Here is an 18,289-nt window from a genome sequence, read left to right as displayed (position 1 = left end):
AAAGATAGGGGATCAGACAAGGCTGAGGAAAGGATGGGTAGGGCAGGTGTTCCATTCAGGACTGAACATGAAGACGAGACGGGGTGGCAGTGCTGGTGAACAAGCGGGTGGTGTTCGAGGTGGGGAACATTATGGCACATTTGGGGGGGGGTTTGTGATGGTTAGTGAGAAACCGGTGGTCCTGATAAATGTTCATGCCCCAAACTGGGATGATGTTGAATTTATGAGGTGGGTGCTGGGGAAGATTCCTGACCTGCGGGGGTGTTTGACTGAGTATTCGCTGATTGTGATTTCAGACCATGCACCGCACAGATTTGAGTTTGAGAGAAGGAGCAGTGGAGGTTGGGTGTGAGAGGAGGTGAGGGCCGCCATTCGGGGATGCGTGGAGGCAGAGGCTCCAGATGGAGTTTGGATTGGTGTCCACGAGGAAGGCGGTAGGGCAGTTGCGGAGGGCAATACATGAATATGCGGAGAAGGCGAACCGAATGCTGGCCCAGCAACTTAGAAAACAGTAGGCTGTGAGGGAAATTGGCACAAGGAAGGATGGGATGGGAAGGGTAGTGCTGGACCCGGTGGGGTGTTTGAGGAGTTATATAGGAGGCTATTTGAGGAAGATATGCGGCGGATCCTGGATGGGTTGGAGTTTCCCAGGGTGGACGAGGAGTTGGTGCAGGGAGTGGAAGCGGCAGTGGCGATGGATGCGGAGAAGGCGTTCGATCGGATACACAGTGGGAATATCAGTGGGAGGTGTTGGGACGTTTTAATAATCTTTATTAGTGTCACAAGAAAGCTTACATTAATACTGCAATGAAGTTACTGTGAAAATCCTCTAGTCGCCACACTCCGGCACCGAGGGTACACTGAGGGAGAATTCAAAATGTCCAATTCACCTAACCAGCATGTCTTTCGGGGCTTGTGGGAGGAAACCCATGCAGCCACAGGGAGAACGTGCCGACTCCACACAGACAGCGATCCAAGCGGGAATTGAACCTGGGAACCTGGAGTGTGAAGCAGTAGTGCTACCCACTGTGCTACCGTGCTGCCACGGTAAGGTGCTGTCAAGGGAGGGGAGGTGTCCGAGGTTTACAAGGAGCTGAAGGGCTGGGAGGGAGCCCCAATGGAGATGGGACCCACGAACCATGTCCACATGTTTTGGGTATGTGTAAAGCTGAAGGGGCTCGTGGACATAATGTCCGAGGTATTGGGACTGAAGGTGGCCCCGAGCCCAGAGGTAGCGATATTTGGGGTGTCGGACGACCCGGGAGTCCAGGAGGCGAGAGAGGCCGATTATTATTTTAGTATCGTTTCACCCAGACTCTCCTCGTAAGATACTATGCTGCCTTGTTTTGCACTTCTCTAATAGGTATCCCAAACTAACATTAGACCTATTCTTTATTTCAGTTCTAGTACAGTCCATGGCATTAAATACAGATGGTGGAGAAAAATCAAACCACACATGAGAAATGCAACAACAGAAATCAGCAAGGACACCATATGTCTTATCAAAGGGTGGTGGCATAGTGGTCTTGTCACTGGACTAGTAATCCAGAGACCCACAGTACTGCTCCGGGGTCCCTGGTTCAAATCCCACCACTGCAGATGGTGAAATTGGAATTCAATAAAAATCTGGAATTAAATGTCTAATGATGACCATGACACCATTATTGATTGTCTTAAAACCCCACAAATGTCCTTTGGGGAGGAAATATGCCATCCTTGCCTGGTGTGGCCTATATGTGACTCTAGACCCACAGCAATGTGGTTGACTCTTAACTGCCCTTCAAGGGCAATTAGGGATGAGCAATAAATGCTGGCACAGCCTGCGACACCCACATCCAATGAACGAATAAAAACATTTTTTTTTTTAATGAGATTATGTTCGTTTGGCAGGGATACAAACCAAAACAAATGCCTCTAATTCAGATAGAAATATATATCTCAATACTGTAAATTGTTACATGCATGATGCTGCTTTCAGATCCCAGCTTTCTTTATTCTTGTACAAGCTATTTAAACCATTACCATTCCTCAGAGCTCACCCCTGTCATTACATCTTCTCAAGGCAATAACAGAAAGTCTCACTTACCCACAAGTGCCCTTACTGGCTATTAGCCACAGAACAGTATCTTATTAAAATGCAGAATTCCTCTCCAGCTTATAGGAATGCTGAGAAAAGCCAAATCTAATCAAATTGGAGTATTTTATGGCATGTACTTATATAAAGAATTTAGAAGTTACAGAGGAGGTTTAAGGTAAATGGGCTGGAGATTTGAAGGGGATTTGTGGGGGGGGGGGGGGAACATTTTCCACCCAGAGGTTGGTGGGAATCTGGAACTCACTGCCTGAAAGGGTGGTAAAGGTGAGGACACTCAACACAAGTAATATTTAGATGAGCACTTGAAACACCATAGCATACAAGACTATGGAACAAGTTCTGGAATATGGCATTAGAATAGATAGGTGGACTTCCGGTTGTGACTATGCAGAGCTAAGCCGCACGATTCGGCAGCTCCCGCAAAAACGGACTTTCGGGTTCGATAGAAGAGCCCCAACGGAACTATTTTCACAGCCAACCAGTGGGGAAGAGAGGAGAGAGGTCCCCTACTAACTTGTATGGACCGGACCCGCAGTGAAATGGCCAAAAAAGTGGCATTGGAGCAGCGGGAGAAGAGAGGGAAAACAAGCAAAATGGCAGCGGCCGGGGACAAAGAGGAGATGCAGGAATTCATCAAGCGCTGCTTCGAGGAGCTGCGCAAGGAGATGGTGGCGCCTATGTTGGCAATAATTGAAGGACTGGGGGCAACCCAGAAAGCCCACGAGGTGAAGATCCAGGACAAAGTGAGAGAGAATGAGGACGAGCTCTTGGGCCTGGCGGTGAAAGTGGAGCGGCACGAGGCGCTACACAAGATGTGGGCGGGAAGACTCGAAGACCAGTCGAGGAGGAATAATCTGAGGATCCTGGGTCTCCCAGGAGTGGGGGGGGCTGACGCCGCGGCATATGCGGGCAAAATGATCGGGGCGCTGATGGGCGCGGAGGCCCCCCTGGGATTGCTGGAGCTGGAAGGGGCGCACCGAGTGCTGGCGAGGAAGCCCAAGGCAAATGAGCCGCCAAGGGCGATGGTGGTGAGATTTCACCGGTTTACGGACAGAGAGAGGGTCCTGAAATGGGCCAAGGAGGAGCGGAGCAACAAGTGGGACAACGCAGAGATCAGAATATACCCGGACTGGAGCACGGAGGTCGCTAAGTGGAGAGCGGGTTTCAACCAGGCCAAAGCGGTGCTGCATCGGAAAGGAGTGAAATTTGGAATGTTGCAGCCAGCGCGACTGTGGGTTACACAATGGCCAACACCACTACTTCGAAACGCCCGAAGAGGCGTGGACCTTTATACTAACTGAAAAGTTGGACTCTAATTGAGGGTTTGTGAGGGTGCGGGGTGTTTGAGGGTTAAAGTACGATGGTTGTTGTATATAGGGGGTCAATCACACGCAGGGAATGTTATATGGGCTGGGGGAGAGAGACAAGGCCGCGACAGGAGCTGCGCCAGAGGGGGCGGGGCAGGCTTTGGAAAGCGCGGGTTTTTTTTCCCGCGCGCGGGAAGAAAGGCGGGAAGGGGAAAAAAGGAACGTATATTGATGGGGAGACTCCCACACGGGAGGTCAAAGGGAAGCCGGGGTTAGCAGGTGTCAGCTGACTTACGTGAGTGATATGGGGGGAGCAAAAAAGCTAGACCCCTGGGTTGCTGCTGCACTGGCCGAAAGGGAATGGGACTCAGAAGAGGTGGTCAGGACGGAGGTCCCCTGGCTGGGCTGGGGGACCGGAGGGTGAGGGAGACGCAGACACGGATCTGGCCCAGAAAAGGAGATGGCTAGCCGGCCCGGGGGGGGGGGGGGGGGGGGGAAAGAGAGAGAGAGAGAAGGAGAGGAGAGATCCGGCTGATAACGTGGAACGTGAGGGGCCTGAATGGGCCGGTGAAGAGGGCTCGAGTGTTCGCACACTTGAAGGGACTGAAGGCAGACGTGGCTATGCTCCAAGCGACACATCTGAAGGTGGCGGACCAGGTTAGGTTAAGGAGGGGATGGGTAGGACAGGTATTTCAGTCGGGACATGAATAGAGAGGTGGCAATTCTGGTGGGAAAGCATGTGTCATTTGAGGCCAAGACTATCGTAGTGGATAATGGAGGGAGATATGTGGTGGCGAGTGGTAGGTTGCAAGGGACATGGGTGGTGTTGGTAAATGTATACGCCCCGAACTGGGATGATGCTGGATTCATGAAGCACATGTTGGGGCGCATTCCAGACCTGGAGGTAGGAGGACTGATAATGGGAGGAGACTTCAACACAGTGCTGGATCCAGCACTGGACCACTCCAGATCAAGGACAGGAAAGAGGCCGGCAGCTGCCAAGGTGCTCAGGGGGTTTATGGATCAGATGGGGGGAGTGGACCCATGGAGGTTTGTAAGACCGCAGGCCAGGGAATTTTCTTTCTTTTCCCACGTGCGCAAGGCCTATTCCCGGATAGATCTCTTTGTTCTGGGCAGGGCGCTCATCCCGAGGGTGGAGGGGACGGAGTATTCGGCCATAGCCGTTTCGGACCATGCCCCGCACTGGGTTGAAATGGGGCTGGGAGAGGAGAGGGACCAACGCCCACTGTGGCGGCTGGACGTGGGACTGTTGGCAGATGAGGTGGTGTGTGGGAAGGTGAGGGGGTGTATCGAAAGCAACTTGGAGGCCAACGACAACGGGGAGGTGCGAGTGGGGGTGGTATGGGAGGCGTTGAAGGCGGTGATCAGGGGAGAGCTAATCTCCATCAGGGCTCATAGGGAGAAGATAGAGGGTATGGAAAGGGAGAGGTTAGTGGGGGAGATTTTGCGAGTGGACAGGAGATACGCAGAGGCCCCGGAGGAGAGATTACTGGGGGAAAGGCGACGGCTCCAGACGGAGTTTGACCTGTTGACCACGGGGACGGCGGAGGCACAGTGGAGGAAGGCGCATGGGGCGACCTACAAGTACGGGGAAAAAGGCCAGTCGGATGCTGGCACACTAGCTCCGTAAGAGGACGGCAGCGAGGGAAATAGGGGGAATCAAAGATGGAGGGGAAGCCGCGGTTTGGAGTGCAACGAAATCCCCGGGGGGGGGGGGGGAAAGAGAGAGGAGGAGGAGGAGGAGGAAGAGAAAGAGAAAGAGAAAGAGAAAGAGAAAGAGAAAGAGAAAGAGAAAGAGAAAGAGAAAGAGAGAAAGAGAGAAAGAGAGAAAGAGAGAGAATGAGACGATTCCTAGACCAACTGCGGTTTCCGAGGGTGGAGGTGCAAGAGGCGGCTGATTTGGGGGCACCAATCGGGTTGGAGGAGCTGAGTAAGGGTCTGGGGAGTATGTAGGCAGGGAAGGCCCCGGGGCCGGACGGGTTCCCGGTGGAGTTCTATAGAAAGTATGTGGACCTATTGGCCCCGCTACTGGTGAGGACCTTTAACGAGGCAAGAGTGGAGGGGACCCTGCCCCCGACAACGTCGGAGGCGACAATCTCCTTGATTCTAAAGCGAGACAAGGATCCACTGCAATGTGGATCGTACAGGCCGATTTCGCTCCTCAATGTGGACACTAAGCTATTGGCAAAAGTGCTGGCCACGAGGATTGAGGACTGTGTACCAGGGTGATACATGAGGACCAGACGGGATTCATAAAGGGCAGACAATTAAACACTAACGTGCGGCGGCTCTTAAACGTGATAATGATGACGTCGGAGGGAGAGAGAGGCAGAGATAGTGGCAGCTATGGACGCAGAAAAGGCCTTTGACCGAGTAGAGTGGGAGTACCTCTGGGAGGTGTTGCGTAGGTTTGGGTTCGGGGGAGGGTTTATTAGCTGGGTTAAGCTCCTTTAGTGCCCCGGTGGAGAGTGTGGTGACGAACCGGCAGAGGTCGGAGTACTTTCGGCTGTACCGAGGAACGAGGCAGGGGTGCCCCCTGTCCCCCCGTGTTGTTTGCATTGGCGATTGAACCCTTGGCCATAGCACTGAGGGAGTCTAATAAATGGAGGGGGGTGGTTCGCGGGGGAGAAGAGCATCGGGTGTCGCTATACGCAGATGATCTGCTGTTGTACGTGGCGGACCCAATGGAGGGGGATGGTGGAGTGAGCTTTTTGTATTACAGGCGGGGGACCAAGAAAGAGGGATAGGGGACCAACCGCTGAGGAGGGCGACGGGGAGTTTTCAGTATCTGGGAATCCAGATAGCTAGGAGTTTGGGGGGCCCTACACAAATTGAATCTGACGAGGTTGGTGGACCAAATGGAGGCAGACTTCAAAAGATGGGACATGTTGCCACTTTCGTTGGCGGGTAGAGTGCAGTCGGTCAAAATAGTGGTCCTTCCGAGGGTTTTGTTTGTGTTTCAGTGCCTTCCCATCGTGATCACCAAGGGCTTTTTTAAGAGAGTAAGTAGGAGTATTATGGGGTTTGTGTGGGCAAATAAGACCCCGAGGGTAAGGAGAGGGTTCCTGGAACGCAGTAGGGACCGAGGAGGGTTGGCGCTGCCAAACCTAGGGAGCTACTACTGGGCAGCAAATGTGGCGATGATCCGCAAGTGGGTTATGGAGGGAGAGGGAGCGGCATGGAAGAGGATGGAGATGGCGTCCTGTAAAGGAACGAGTTTGGTGGCGTTGGTGACGGCACCGCTGCCGTTCTCGCCATCAAAGTATACCAAGAGCCCGGTGGTGGCGGCAACGTTAAGGATCTGGGGCCAGTGGAGACGGCACAGGGGTGCAGTGGGAGCCTCGGTGTGGTCCCCGATCAGGTTTGTCCCGGGGAAGATGGACAGGGGGGTTCCAGAGCTGGCATCGGGCGGGGATTAGAAGAATGGGGGAACCTGTTCATTGACGGGACATTTGCGAGCCTAGGGGCACTGGAAGAGAAGTTTGAGTTACCCCCGGGAAATGCATTTAGATATATGCAGGTGAGGGCTTTTGTGAGGCGACAGGTCAAGGAATTCCCGTTGCTCCCGGCACAAGAAATTCAAGACAGGGTGATCTCGGGTGTATGGGTCAGGGAGGGCAAGGTTTCGGTAATACACCAAGAGATGAAAGAAGAGGGCGAAGCCCTAGCAGAAAAGTTGAAGGGTAAATGGGAGGAGGAACTGGGGGAGGAGATCAAGGAAGGTTTGTGGGCTGATGCCCTAGGTAGGGTTAATTCCTCCTCCTCGTGTGCCAGGCTCAGCCTGATACAATTTAAGGTGGTTCACAGGACGCACTTGACGGGGGCGAGGTTGAGTAGGTTCTTTGGGGTAGAGGACAGATGTGGAAGGTGTTCAGGGAGTCCGGCGAACCATGTCCACATGTTTTGGTCATGCCCGGCACTGGAGGGTTCTGGAGAGGAGTGGCGGGAGCAATATATCAGGTGGTGAAAGTCCGGGTCAAGCCAAGCTGGGGGCTAGCAATATTCGGAGTAGTGGATGAGCCGGGAGTGCAGGACGCGAAAGAGGCTGCAATTCTGGCATTTGCGTCCCTAGTAGCCCGGCGAAGGATCTTGTTATTGTGGAAGGAGGCAGAGCCCTCTAGCCTGGATAAACGACATGGCTGGGTTCATAAAGTTGGAGGATTAAGTTTGCCTTGAGAGGGTCTGCGCAGGGGTTCTACAGGCAGTGGCAACCGTTCCTAGACTACCTCACGGAGCGTTAGAGGAAGGCACAGCAGCAGCAACCCGGGGGGGGGGGGGGGGGGGGGGGGGGAAGAGGGGGAGAGAGAGAGAGAGAGAGAGAGAGAGAGAGAGAGAGAGAGAGAGAGACTGTTTGAAGGGATGGATGAGCGGGAGATAACATGGAGGGTGGGGGAAACTGGCACGTGCGGGCGAGAGTCAGTGTATAATGCTATGTAAATATACCATTTTGCCATGTATATATCTTGCTCAATGCGATTTTGTGTTATTTTGTTACGGGGGGCGGGGGGCTATTGTTTGTAAGGGGAAAAAATTGTGTTGTCAAAAAATCTTAGTAAATATATATTTTTAAAAAAGAATAGATAGGTGCTTGATGGCCGAGAAAGACACGATGAGATGAAGAGCCTCTTTCCGTGCTGTAAAACTCATGTGGAACAGTGGTTAGTGCTGCTTTCTTTCAGCGGCAGGGACCCAGGTTCAATTCTGGCTTTGGGTGACTGTCGAGTGGTTTGTGCATGTTCTCCCAGTGTTAGTGCGAGTTTCTACCGGGTGCTCTGGTTTTCTCCCACAGTCCAAAAGACATGATTAGTTGGATTGGTCCTGATCAACATGCGGGATTGCAGGGATCGAGCAGGGGCGTAAGCCTTGATGAGAGTGATCTTTCGGAGGGTCAGTGCAAACTCGATGGGCCAAATGGCTTCCTTCTGCATTATTGGGATTCTATGGCTCTATAAGATTTAATATCTTACCTCCAACCGTTTTTCCAAGAAGCTCTTGCCTCCTTCCAACCCATACGGATGTTCATAGGGATAGCTCCAATCTCTTATTAAAAACATAAGAGTCTACATAGAAAAAACATAATTAACTTCATTTAGATTTTCTTCCAGCAACTAAAGGAAGACCTTTGTTTAAAAGCAGGCTTGTCCAAAGTCTGGCCCGCAGGCTGGCTGCAGCCTGCAAAGCCCCACTATGTACTACCCTCCAGCACCAGTTTTCAAAATCATAGTGAAAGAGGTGAATTTCAATGAAACAATTATCCTTGGAGCTCCTCCTCCAATCATGGTCCATTTCGCTCTCACTTTTGCTTCTGAAAGGGGACTAGTGAGCCCAGTCCCTGGTTTCTCACTCACTCTTATCACCACCTACCAAAATATACACGCAATCTCACTCACTCAACTACATACATGGACCCTCACAGGTTGGTAATTTTTATTATTGACACTTTAAAACGTAACAATTTATTACCATGACATTCGTTCAGCAATTGTTTCTTTCTTTAAACCTTATTTTTCTTTGAAATTCAGTTTATATTTGTGCAAACATTAGCTTTCTTAATTTTGGGCATGGAGTGGGAAAAATATGCAAATGCAAATGCCCCCCCGCCCCCAGCTTTAAATGTTCCATTCAACTTGGTGGAGCACTCAATTCAGCATTAAACTGAAGTATGAGCCTAAATTATGAGCTCAAGTCTCAGTGAAACTTGAACCCATGACTCCAGCAATAATGTTACACAAGATCATTATGATTAAAAAACTGAGGGGCTCCCTAGATTGCCGGGATACACCCTGCTGGAGCGACTGCTACTTCCGGATGTGGAAGGGGAGGGAAGAATTGGGGACATATATAAGTGGCTGGGGGAGCAGGGAGGCGAGCGGGTGGTGAAGATCAAGTAGAAATGGGAAGCGGAGTTGGGAGGGGGGGGGGGGGGGGGGGGGGGGGGGGGGAAAAAGAGGAGAGAGAACATCAATGGGGGAGCATGGAGTGAGGCACTGCGAAGGGTAAACGGGACCTCCTTTTGTGCAAGGATGAGCCTGATACAGTTTAAGGTGGTGCACAGGGTACATATGACTCGGGCGAGAACGAGTGCGTTCTTTTAGGAGGTAGCAGATGAGAGAGAGGTGTGGGCGGGGGCCAGCGAATCATGCACACATGTTTTGGGGTTGTGAAAAATTGGGAAGATTCTGTCCGGGAGTGTTCACGGTCTTAACCAGGATAGTGGAGGAAGGAGTGGACCCTGACCCTTTGATGGAGATATTTGGGGTTTCAGAGAAGCCGGAGCTCATGGAGAGGTGGAAGGCCGATGTCTTGGCCTTCGCCTCTGATTGCACGGCGACAAATTTTGCTGGCGGTCGGCATCGCCACCAGGAGTAGCAGCATGGTTGGGAGACCTGTATGACTTCCTGCGGTTAGAGAAGATAAAGTATGAGTTAAGGGGTTCAGCAGGGGTGTTTGAGAAAAGGTGGGGGATGTTTGTGACCATGTTGGAGGAGCTGTTCATCTCAGGGGGGTGGGTGAAAAAGGAGAAAAATCTGTACAAACTGTATAGTTGCTTGTTAGGAAGAATGTTTCCCGGGGGTGTGTTTATTTGCTGTAACCTACTTTGATACAAGTTTGAATAAAATGCGTTTTTTTTTTTTTTTTTAAATGATTTAAAAAAACTGAACATTTCACAATTGCAGGCAATTATTTCAACTTTCTCTGCTCTTCATATAATTCATTGGCAACATAATTTTTTCACAAATGCAGTATTCAGCCACTCTTGAATGGCCATCCAATCTGCTATCTTTACAGCATGGGTATTGTCAACTTTGATTAGCTATACAACTGAGATTTAAATCTAAACTAAAACAAGTATTCAGCTTAGCTGGTTATATGAATAAATTTAAGCATGTGCTTTTCCATTATTTGAGGGAATCTTGGTACTTTAAATATATATTCAGTTATTTCAGAAATAAACTATTTCTCATCACAGTCTTGAGTATTGAAGTAAAAATCCGAGTGATCCTGAAGGAATAGTAATGAAAGAAAGTCACACCTAATGTTGAATGCATTCACACAATATACAAGTCAATAAAATATACTAAACCTGGAAGGGCTTTTGATATACTTCCTCCATTGCCAGTCGGCCATATTCCGTGAAGAGCTACAAAAGGGCAGAAAGGGTGTGTAATCAGCAAGTCTGCATATGATTGGAAATTATAACTGAACCCAGTACATTCTATATATACACCAAAGTTCAAGGAGCTCAGTAAGAACAGGCAGATTTCAAAGTACGGAGACTTCGGCTCATGCTAGTGTTTCTTTCCCGGAATGGACAAATTGTACCAGGCAGGCACATGCACCTCATCGATATTTACTTAAGAACATCTGTATTCGACTTCCGGGTGCGGCGATGACCAGCTGAGTCGCACGTTTCGGCAGCTCCCGGTGAAACGGACTTTTGGGCTCTTGATAGGAGCCCCAACGGCAATTTTGACGGCTAAAAACACTGTGCGGTAAACCAGAAGGGAATCCCCCCTGGATACGGATGGAAAAAGGAGGAGAAAGTGGCCAGATTGCAGTGGATCCTTTAGAACAGCGGCAAGGAAGGCAAGCAAAAACCAAGATGGCGTCGGAAGGTGGCAGTTTAACATGGGGCCCTGAACAACAAGAGTTCTTGAAATGCTGTGTGGAAGAGATCAAAAAGGAAATGAAGAAAGAGCTGTTGGCCCCGATACTACAGGCGATCGAAGGGCTAAAGGAGGAACAAAAGACCCAGGAGCGGGAGCTTCGGGTCGTGAAGGCAAAGGCAGCCGAGAATGAGGACGACATACAGGGCCTGGTGGTGAAGACGGAGACACATGAGGCACATCAGAAACGATGTGTGGAAAGGTTGGAGGCACTGGAGAACAACGTAAGGAGGAACAACCTGAGGATTCTTGGTCTTCCTGAAGGTGTGGAGGGAGCGGACGTCGGGGCATATGTGAGCACGATGCTGCACTCGTTAATGGGAGCGGAGGCCCCGGCGGGTCCGTTGGAGGTGGAGGGAGCATACCGAGTGATGGCGCGAGGACCGAGAGCAGGAGAAATTCCCAGAGCCATAGTGGTGAGATTCCTCCGTTTTAAGGATAGAGAAATGGTCCTTAGATGGGCAAAGAAAACTCGGAGCAGTAAATGGGAGAACGCGGTGATCCGCGTTTATCAAGACTGGAGTGTGGAGGTGGCGAGAAGGAGGGCGAGCTTTAATCGGGCCAAGGCGGTGCTTCATGAAAAGATGATAAAATTTGGAATGCTGCAACCGGCAAGACTGTGGGTCACATATCGAGGGAGGCACCACTACTTTGAGACGGCGAATGAAGCGTGGACTTTTATTGTGGAAGAAAAACTGGAATGAGCGGGTTATTAAAAAGAACGTTTGAACAGAGTGGTGGGGCGAATGTGGGGGGCAAAGAGGGGTGTTAAAAAAGGGGGAAAGAGGAATTTTATGTACTAATCCTGCGATGTGGTAACTTTTCTCTCTCCCACAGGTGGTGATGGGGGGAGGAGGGGAGGTGGAGGAGATGGGGCGCTGGCCATTGGGGGCGGGGCCAAGGGAGAAGCGCGGGCTTGGTTCCCGCGCTATGATAATCATGGCGGGAATAGAGAAGCAGGAAGGAGGGGGCGCCGCACGGTGCGAGCCGAGGTCACGGGGGGAAGCAGAGGTCGGCCAGAGTTTGCTGACTTCTGGGAGCAACATGGGGGGAGTAATTACGCTAGCGGGGGGGGGGGGGGGGGGGGGGGGGGGGTGAATTACTAGGTTGCTGCTGCTGGGGAGAGGGGGGAGCTGGTATGGGAGGGGATGGGCGGGGGGGCACCGCCTGGGGGAGATACAGCTGCGTGGGAACCGGGTGAGGAGCTGGAAAAAGGGGGGGGGGGTAGGAAGCCCCCCAACCCGGCTGATCACGTGGAACGTGAGAGGGCTGAACGGGCCGGTAAAGAGGGCACGGGTACTCGCACACCTTAAGAAACTTAAGGCAGATGTGGTTATGTTACAGGAAACGCACCTGAAACTGATAGACCAGGTTACGCTACGCAAAGGATGGGTGGGGCAGGTGTTCCATTCGGGGCTAGATGCGAAAAACAGGGGGGTGGCTATATTAGTGGGGAAGCGGGTAATGTTCGAGGCAAAGACTATAGTGGCGGATAACGGGGGCAGATACGTGATGGTGAGTGGCAAACTACAGGGGGAGACGGTGGTTTTGGTAAACGTATATGCCCCGAACTGGGATGATGCCAATTTTATGAGGCGGATGCTAGGACGCATTCCGGACCTAGAGATGGGAAAGCTGATAATGGGGGGAGATTTTAATACGGTGTTGGAACCAGGGCTGGATAGGTCGAAGACCAGGACTGGAAGGAGGCCGGCAGCGGCCAAGGTACTTAAAGATTTTATGGAGCAGATGGGAGGTGTAGACCCGTGGAGATTTAGCAGACCTAGGAGTAAGGAGTTCTCGTTTTTCTCCTATGTCCATAAAGTCTACTCGCGAATAGACTTTTTTGTGCTGGGAAGGGCGTTGATCCCGAAGGTGAGGGGAACGGAGTATACGGCTATAGCCATTTCGGATCACGCTCCACACTGGGTAGACTTGGCGATAGGGGAGGAAACAGGAGGGCGCCCACCCTGGAGAATGGACATGGGACTAATGGCAGATGAGGGGGTGTGTCTAAGGGTGAGGGGGTGCATTGAAAAGTACTTGGAACTCAATGATAATGGGGAGGTCCAGGTGGGAGTGGTCTGGGAGGCATTGAAGGCGGTGGTTAGAGGGGAGCTGATATCAATAAGGGCACATAAAGGGAAGCAGGAGAGTAAGGAACGGGAGCGGTTGCTGCAAGAACTTTTGAGGGTGGACAGACAATATGCGGAAGCACCGGAGGAGGGACTGTACAGGGAAAGGCAAAGGCTACATGTAGAATTTGACTTGCTGACTACAGGCACTGCAGAGGCACAATTGAGGAAGGCACAGGGTGTACAGTACGAATATGGGGAGAAGGCGAGCAGGTTGCTGGCACACCAATTGAGGAAAAGGGGAGCAGCGAGGGAAATAGGGGGAGTGAGGGATGAGGAAGGAGAGATGGAGAGGGGAGCGGAGAGAGTGAATGGAGTGTTCAAGACATTTTATAAAAAATTATATGAAGCTCAACCCCCGGATGGGAGGGAGAGAATGATGGGCTTCTTGGATCGGCTGGAATTTCCCAAGGTGGAAGAGCAGGAAAGGGTGGGACTGGGAGCACAGATCGAGGTAGAAGAAGTGGTGAAAGGAATTAGGAGCATGCAGGCGGGAAAGGCCCCTGGACCGGATGGATTCCCAGTCGAATTCTATAGAAAATATGTGGACTTGCTCGCCCCGGTATTGACGAGGACCTTTAACGAGGCAAAGGAAAGGGGACAACTGCCCCCGACTATGTCTGAAGCAACGATATCGCTTCTCTTAAAGAAGGAAAAGGACCCGCTACAATGCGGGTCCTATAGACCTATTTCCCTCCTAAATGTAGATGCCAAGACCCTGGCCAAGTTAATGGCAATGAGAATAGAGGAATGTGTCCCAGGGGTAGTCCACGAGGACCAAACTGGGTTTGTGAAGGGGAGACAGCTGAACACGAATATACGGAGGCTGTTAGGGGTAATGATGATGGCCCCACCAGAGGGGGAAACGGAGATAGTAGTGGCGATGGATGCCAAGAAAGCATTTGATAGAGTTGAGTGGGATTATTTGTGGGAGGTGTTGAGGAGAGTTGGTTTTGGAGAGGGGTATGTTAGATGGGTGCAGCTGTTGTATAGGGCCCCAATGGCGAGCGTGGTCACGAATGGACAGGGATCTGCATATTTTCGGCTCCATAGAGGGACAAGGCAGGGATGCCCTCTGTCCCCATTATTGTTTGCACTGGCGATTGAGCCCCTGGCGATAGCGTTGAGGGGTTCCAAGAAGTGGAGGGGAGTACTTAGGAGGAGAAGAACACCGGGTATCTTTGTATGCGGACGATTTGCTACTATACGTGGCAGACCCGGCGGAGGGGATGCCAGAAATAATGCGGATACTTGGAGTTTGGGGATTTTTCAGGGTATAAATTGAACATGGGGAAAAGTGAGTTGTTTGTGGTGCATCCAGGGGAGCAGAGTAGAGAAATGGAGGACCTACCGTTGAGGAAGGTAACAAGGGACTTTCGTTACCTGGGGATCCAGATAGCCAAGAATTGGGGCACATTGCATAGATTAAATTTAACGCGGCTGGTGGAACAAATGGAGGAGGATTTCAAGAGATGGGATATGGTATCCCTGTCACTGGCAGGGAGGGTGCAGGCGGTTAAGATGGTGGTCCTCCCGAGATTCCTCTTTGTGTTTCAGTGCCTCCCAGTGGTGATCACGAAGGATTTTTTTAAAAAAGGATTGAAAAGAGCATCATGGGTTTTGTGTGGGCCGGGAAGACCCCGAGAATGAGGAAGGGATTCTTACAGCGTAGCAGGGATAGGGGGGGGCTGGCACTACCGAGCCTAAGTGAGTATTATTGGGCCGCTAATATTTCAATGGTGAGTAAGTGGATGGGAGAGGAGGAGGGAGCGGCGTGGAAGAGATTAGAGAGGGCGTCCTGTAGGGGGACTAGCCTACAGGCTATGGTGACAGCCCCATTGCCGTTCTCACCGAGGAACTACACCACAAGCCCGGTGGTGGTGGCTACACTGAAGATTTGGGGACAGTGGAGACGGCATAGGGGAAAGACTGGAGCCTTGGGGGGGTCCCCGATAAGAAACAACCATAGGTTTGCCTCGGGGGGAACGGATGGGGGATATGGAATGTGGCAAAGAGCAGGAATAACGCAACTGAAAGATCTGTTTGTGGATGGGAAGTTCGCGAGTCTGGGAGCGCTGACCGAGAAATATGGGTTGCCCCAAGGGAATGCATTCAGGTATATGCAACTGAGGGCTTTTGCGAGGCAACAGGTGAGGGAATTCCCGCAGCTCCCGACACAAGAGGTGCAGGACAGAGTGATCTCAAAGGCATGGGTGGGGGATGGTAAGGTGTCAGATATATATAGGGAAATGAGGGACGAAGGGGAGACTATGGTAGATGAACTAAAAGGGAAATGGGAAGAGGAGCTGGGGGAGGAGATCGAGGAGGGGCTGTGGGCAGATGCCCTGAGCAGGGTAAACTCGTCGTCCTCGTGTGCCAGGCTAAGCCTGATTCAGTTTAAGGTATTACACAGGGCGCATATGACTGGAGCACGGCTCAGTAAATTTTTTGGGGTGGAGGATAGGTGTGCGAGGTGCTCGAGAAGCCCAGCGAATCATACCCATATGTTTTGGTCATGCCCGACACTACAGGGGTTTTGGATGGGGGTGACAAAGGTGCTTTCAAAAGTAGTAGGGGTCCGGGTCGAACCAAGCTGGGGGTTGGCTATATTTGGGGTTGCACAAGAGCCGGGAGTGCAGGAGGCGAGAGAGGCCGATGTTTTGGTCTTTGCGTCCCTAGTAGCCCGGCGCAGGATATTGCTAATGTGGAAAGAAGCCAAGCCCCCGGGGGTGGAGACCTGGATAAATGACATGGCAGGGTTTATAAAGCTAGAGCGGATTAAGTTCGTTCTAAGGGGGTCGGCTCAAGGGTTCACCAGGCGGTGGCAACTGTTCGTCGAATACCTCGCAGAAAGATAGATGGAATGGAAAAAAGAAGGCAGCAGCAGCAGCCCAGGATCAGGGGGGGGGAACCAGAAGGACTCTCAGGGTTGTTAATATATACTGTATAATATGTATAGGTCATTGCTACAGATAATTATATATTGGACTGTTAAATTATATTTTGGGAGAGTGTTACTTGTGATAAGGCAGTTGCCAATTAGGGTTAGTTTTCATTTTTGTTATTTATTATTGATTCATTCATTTTTTGTTTATGAAATAGGTCATTGTTATTGGTGTTGTTATAATATTGTGTAAAGGATGCACAATGTACTGTGTTGGTTGACCAAAAATTTTCAATAGAATATTTACAAAAAAAAAAAAAGAACATCTGTATTCATAAACTTAGCCAACAGACATAGCTAGACTCCTGCAGTGAAGATTGGTCTACTTGATAGCCGTTAAATGAGAATCAGCAATATCCCTACAATGCTGGGTGCATCAATTTTGGGATCAAAGAATGGGGACTACATTTGATTCAAGGCAGAAAAAAATAATCTACAGTGCACAGGCAGGAAGGCAGCCCTGCCAAGAGCATTGAACCTCTAGTCGGCTGCTCCGGGCAACCGTCCAGGCAGTTAAACTGCCCCTCGCTGTCAGAAAACTGGAAGCCAAACTGAAAACCTCCAGTCAGTCTTCTTTGAGAGCTTTCTTAAGGACTGTTACTGAGTCCAATTGGCTGCCCTGCTTCATCAGGGCCCAAAAATCTTGCTCCAGGTGTTTCCCAAGTCACTGGCTCCAGTATATACAAAGAATTATTTGGTTATCATTCCATATGCTGACAAAAGGGGTCAGAGAAGATAGAAAATGTATTTAAAATGTGTAGCAAAGGACCCACATTGGGAAGGTTTAGTAGGACCGCAGGAACAAATGTAGGGTAGATTCACAAAGTGGGTTCGAACTAATATGCAGGTAAACAAACCCAGAGCAAAATAACTCACACTCAAGTACCAGTATATTGAAGTAAATCCCAATGCAATCTAGCATCGGCAGTTGGAATCATCCAGACCTTCAACGGTAAGAAAATATTACATCAAAGTGCACTATATCAAGATTTCCCACAAAATTAATTGGCCACAATACCTGCAAGTGCTGCAGATCATCTTCTTGAATGTTCTGAGACAAATTGTATACCTACAACAGAAAGTTAGATAAACATTTGTTTTCATAGAAAAGGTGTTAAAATTACTCTCCACTTGCCTGAATGAGCATAGCTCCAACAATGCTCGACATCATCCAGGATAAAGCAGTTCACCTGATCTGCAGATCATCCATCACCTCCATGCTCACTCCCTTAGCCACCGACAGTGGCAGTAGTGTGTACCTTATACAAGATGCACTGCAGCAATTGAGCAAGGCACCTTTGACAGAACCTTCCAAACCCACTAGAAGGACAAAGGCAGCAGATACATGTGAGCACTGCCACCTGCAAGTTCTCCTCCAAGCTACACACCATCCAGACATGGACCCATGTCCAGAATTTAATGGTTGTTCCCGCTCTAGGGATCTTCCAGTCCATAAAACAGAAAACTCTGCTGACCATGGCGGGACCACAGGTTCCCCCAGGGATGGCGGGCAGCCTCCACAAAACGTCACAAATGCTTCCCTCGTCAAAAGTCATCGTACTCCCTCTTCTTTCCACATATTTATTCACATTTTAAATATGCTTTCTTAAAGTTATTAAATCTATTCATACATCCCAGACAATTTTGCATTACTAAATATATTGGTGACATTTTCTGGCTATTCATACATTCGCTATTTATTTTGAGAAGCTGAATAACTGACCATAATTTTGATTCAACATGCATTAACTTAATTATTGGCAGGCAACACGGTGGCACATTAGTTAGCACTGCTGCCTCATGGCGCTGAGGACCCAGGTTCAATCCCAGCCCCGGGTCACTGTCCATGTGGAGTTTGCACACAGTGTCTGCTTGCGTCTCACCCCTACAAACCCAAAGATGTGCAGGGTAGGTAGATTGGCCATGCTAAAATTGCCCCTTAATTGGAACTAAAAAATGTATTTTAAAGAAAAAAATTATTTAATTATTGGATGTATAAATACAAACAGAATTAGTTACAGAATATTAAAACTGGGAAGGCTTTAAAAAAAAAACTGATGTAGGACAGAAAATCTCCCAATGAATTGAAAATGCAATAGTAAATTGGACAAAAAGTGCTG

At 50.2% G+C, this 18,289-nt stretch overlaps 1 protein-coding gene across 7 annotated transcripts in view; it reads right to left on the bottom strand.

Moving 5' to 3' along the window:
* The window catches only part of atl2 (atlastin GTPase 2), a 116,319-nt gene that overhangs the window by 28,894 nt on the left and 69,136 nt on the right, over positions 1–18,289 (bottom strand). For all 7 annotated transcript variants that reach the window (XM_072504381.1, XM_072504371.1, XM_072504385.1 and 4 more), the window contains exons 5-7: positions 17,188–17,238; positions 10,508–10,564; positions 8,391–8,483 (exon numbers count right to left, since the gene is read on the bottom strand). In XM_072504381.1, the coding sequence (XP_072360482.1) occupies positions 8,391–8,483; positions 10,508–10,564; positions 17,188–17,238 (201 nt within the window). The remainder of the gene's footprint in view (positions 1–8,390; positions 8,484–10,507; positions 10,565–17,187; positions 17,239–18,289) is intronic.

Source organism: Scyliorhinus torazame, chromosome 1 (assembly GCF_047496885.1).
Source record: "Scyliorhinus torazame isolate Kashiwa2021f chromosome 1, sScyTor2.1, whole genome shotgun sequence".
NCBI lineage: Eukaryota > Metazoa > Chordata > Chondrichthyes > Carcharhiniformes > Scyliorhinidae > Scyliorhinus > Scyliorhinus torazame.
This window is presented reverse-complemented; position numbering and strand designations above follow the sequence as displayed.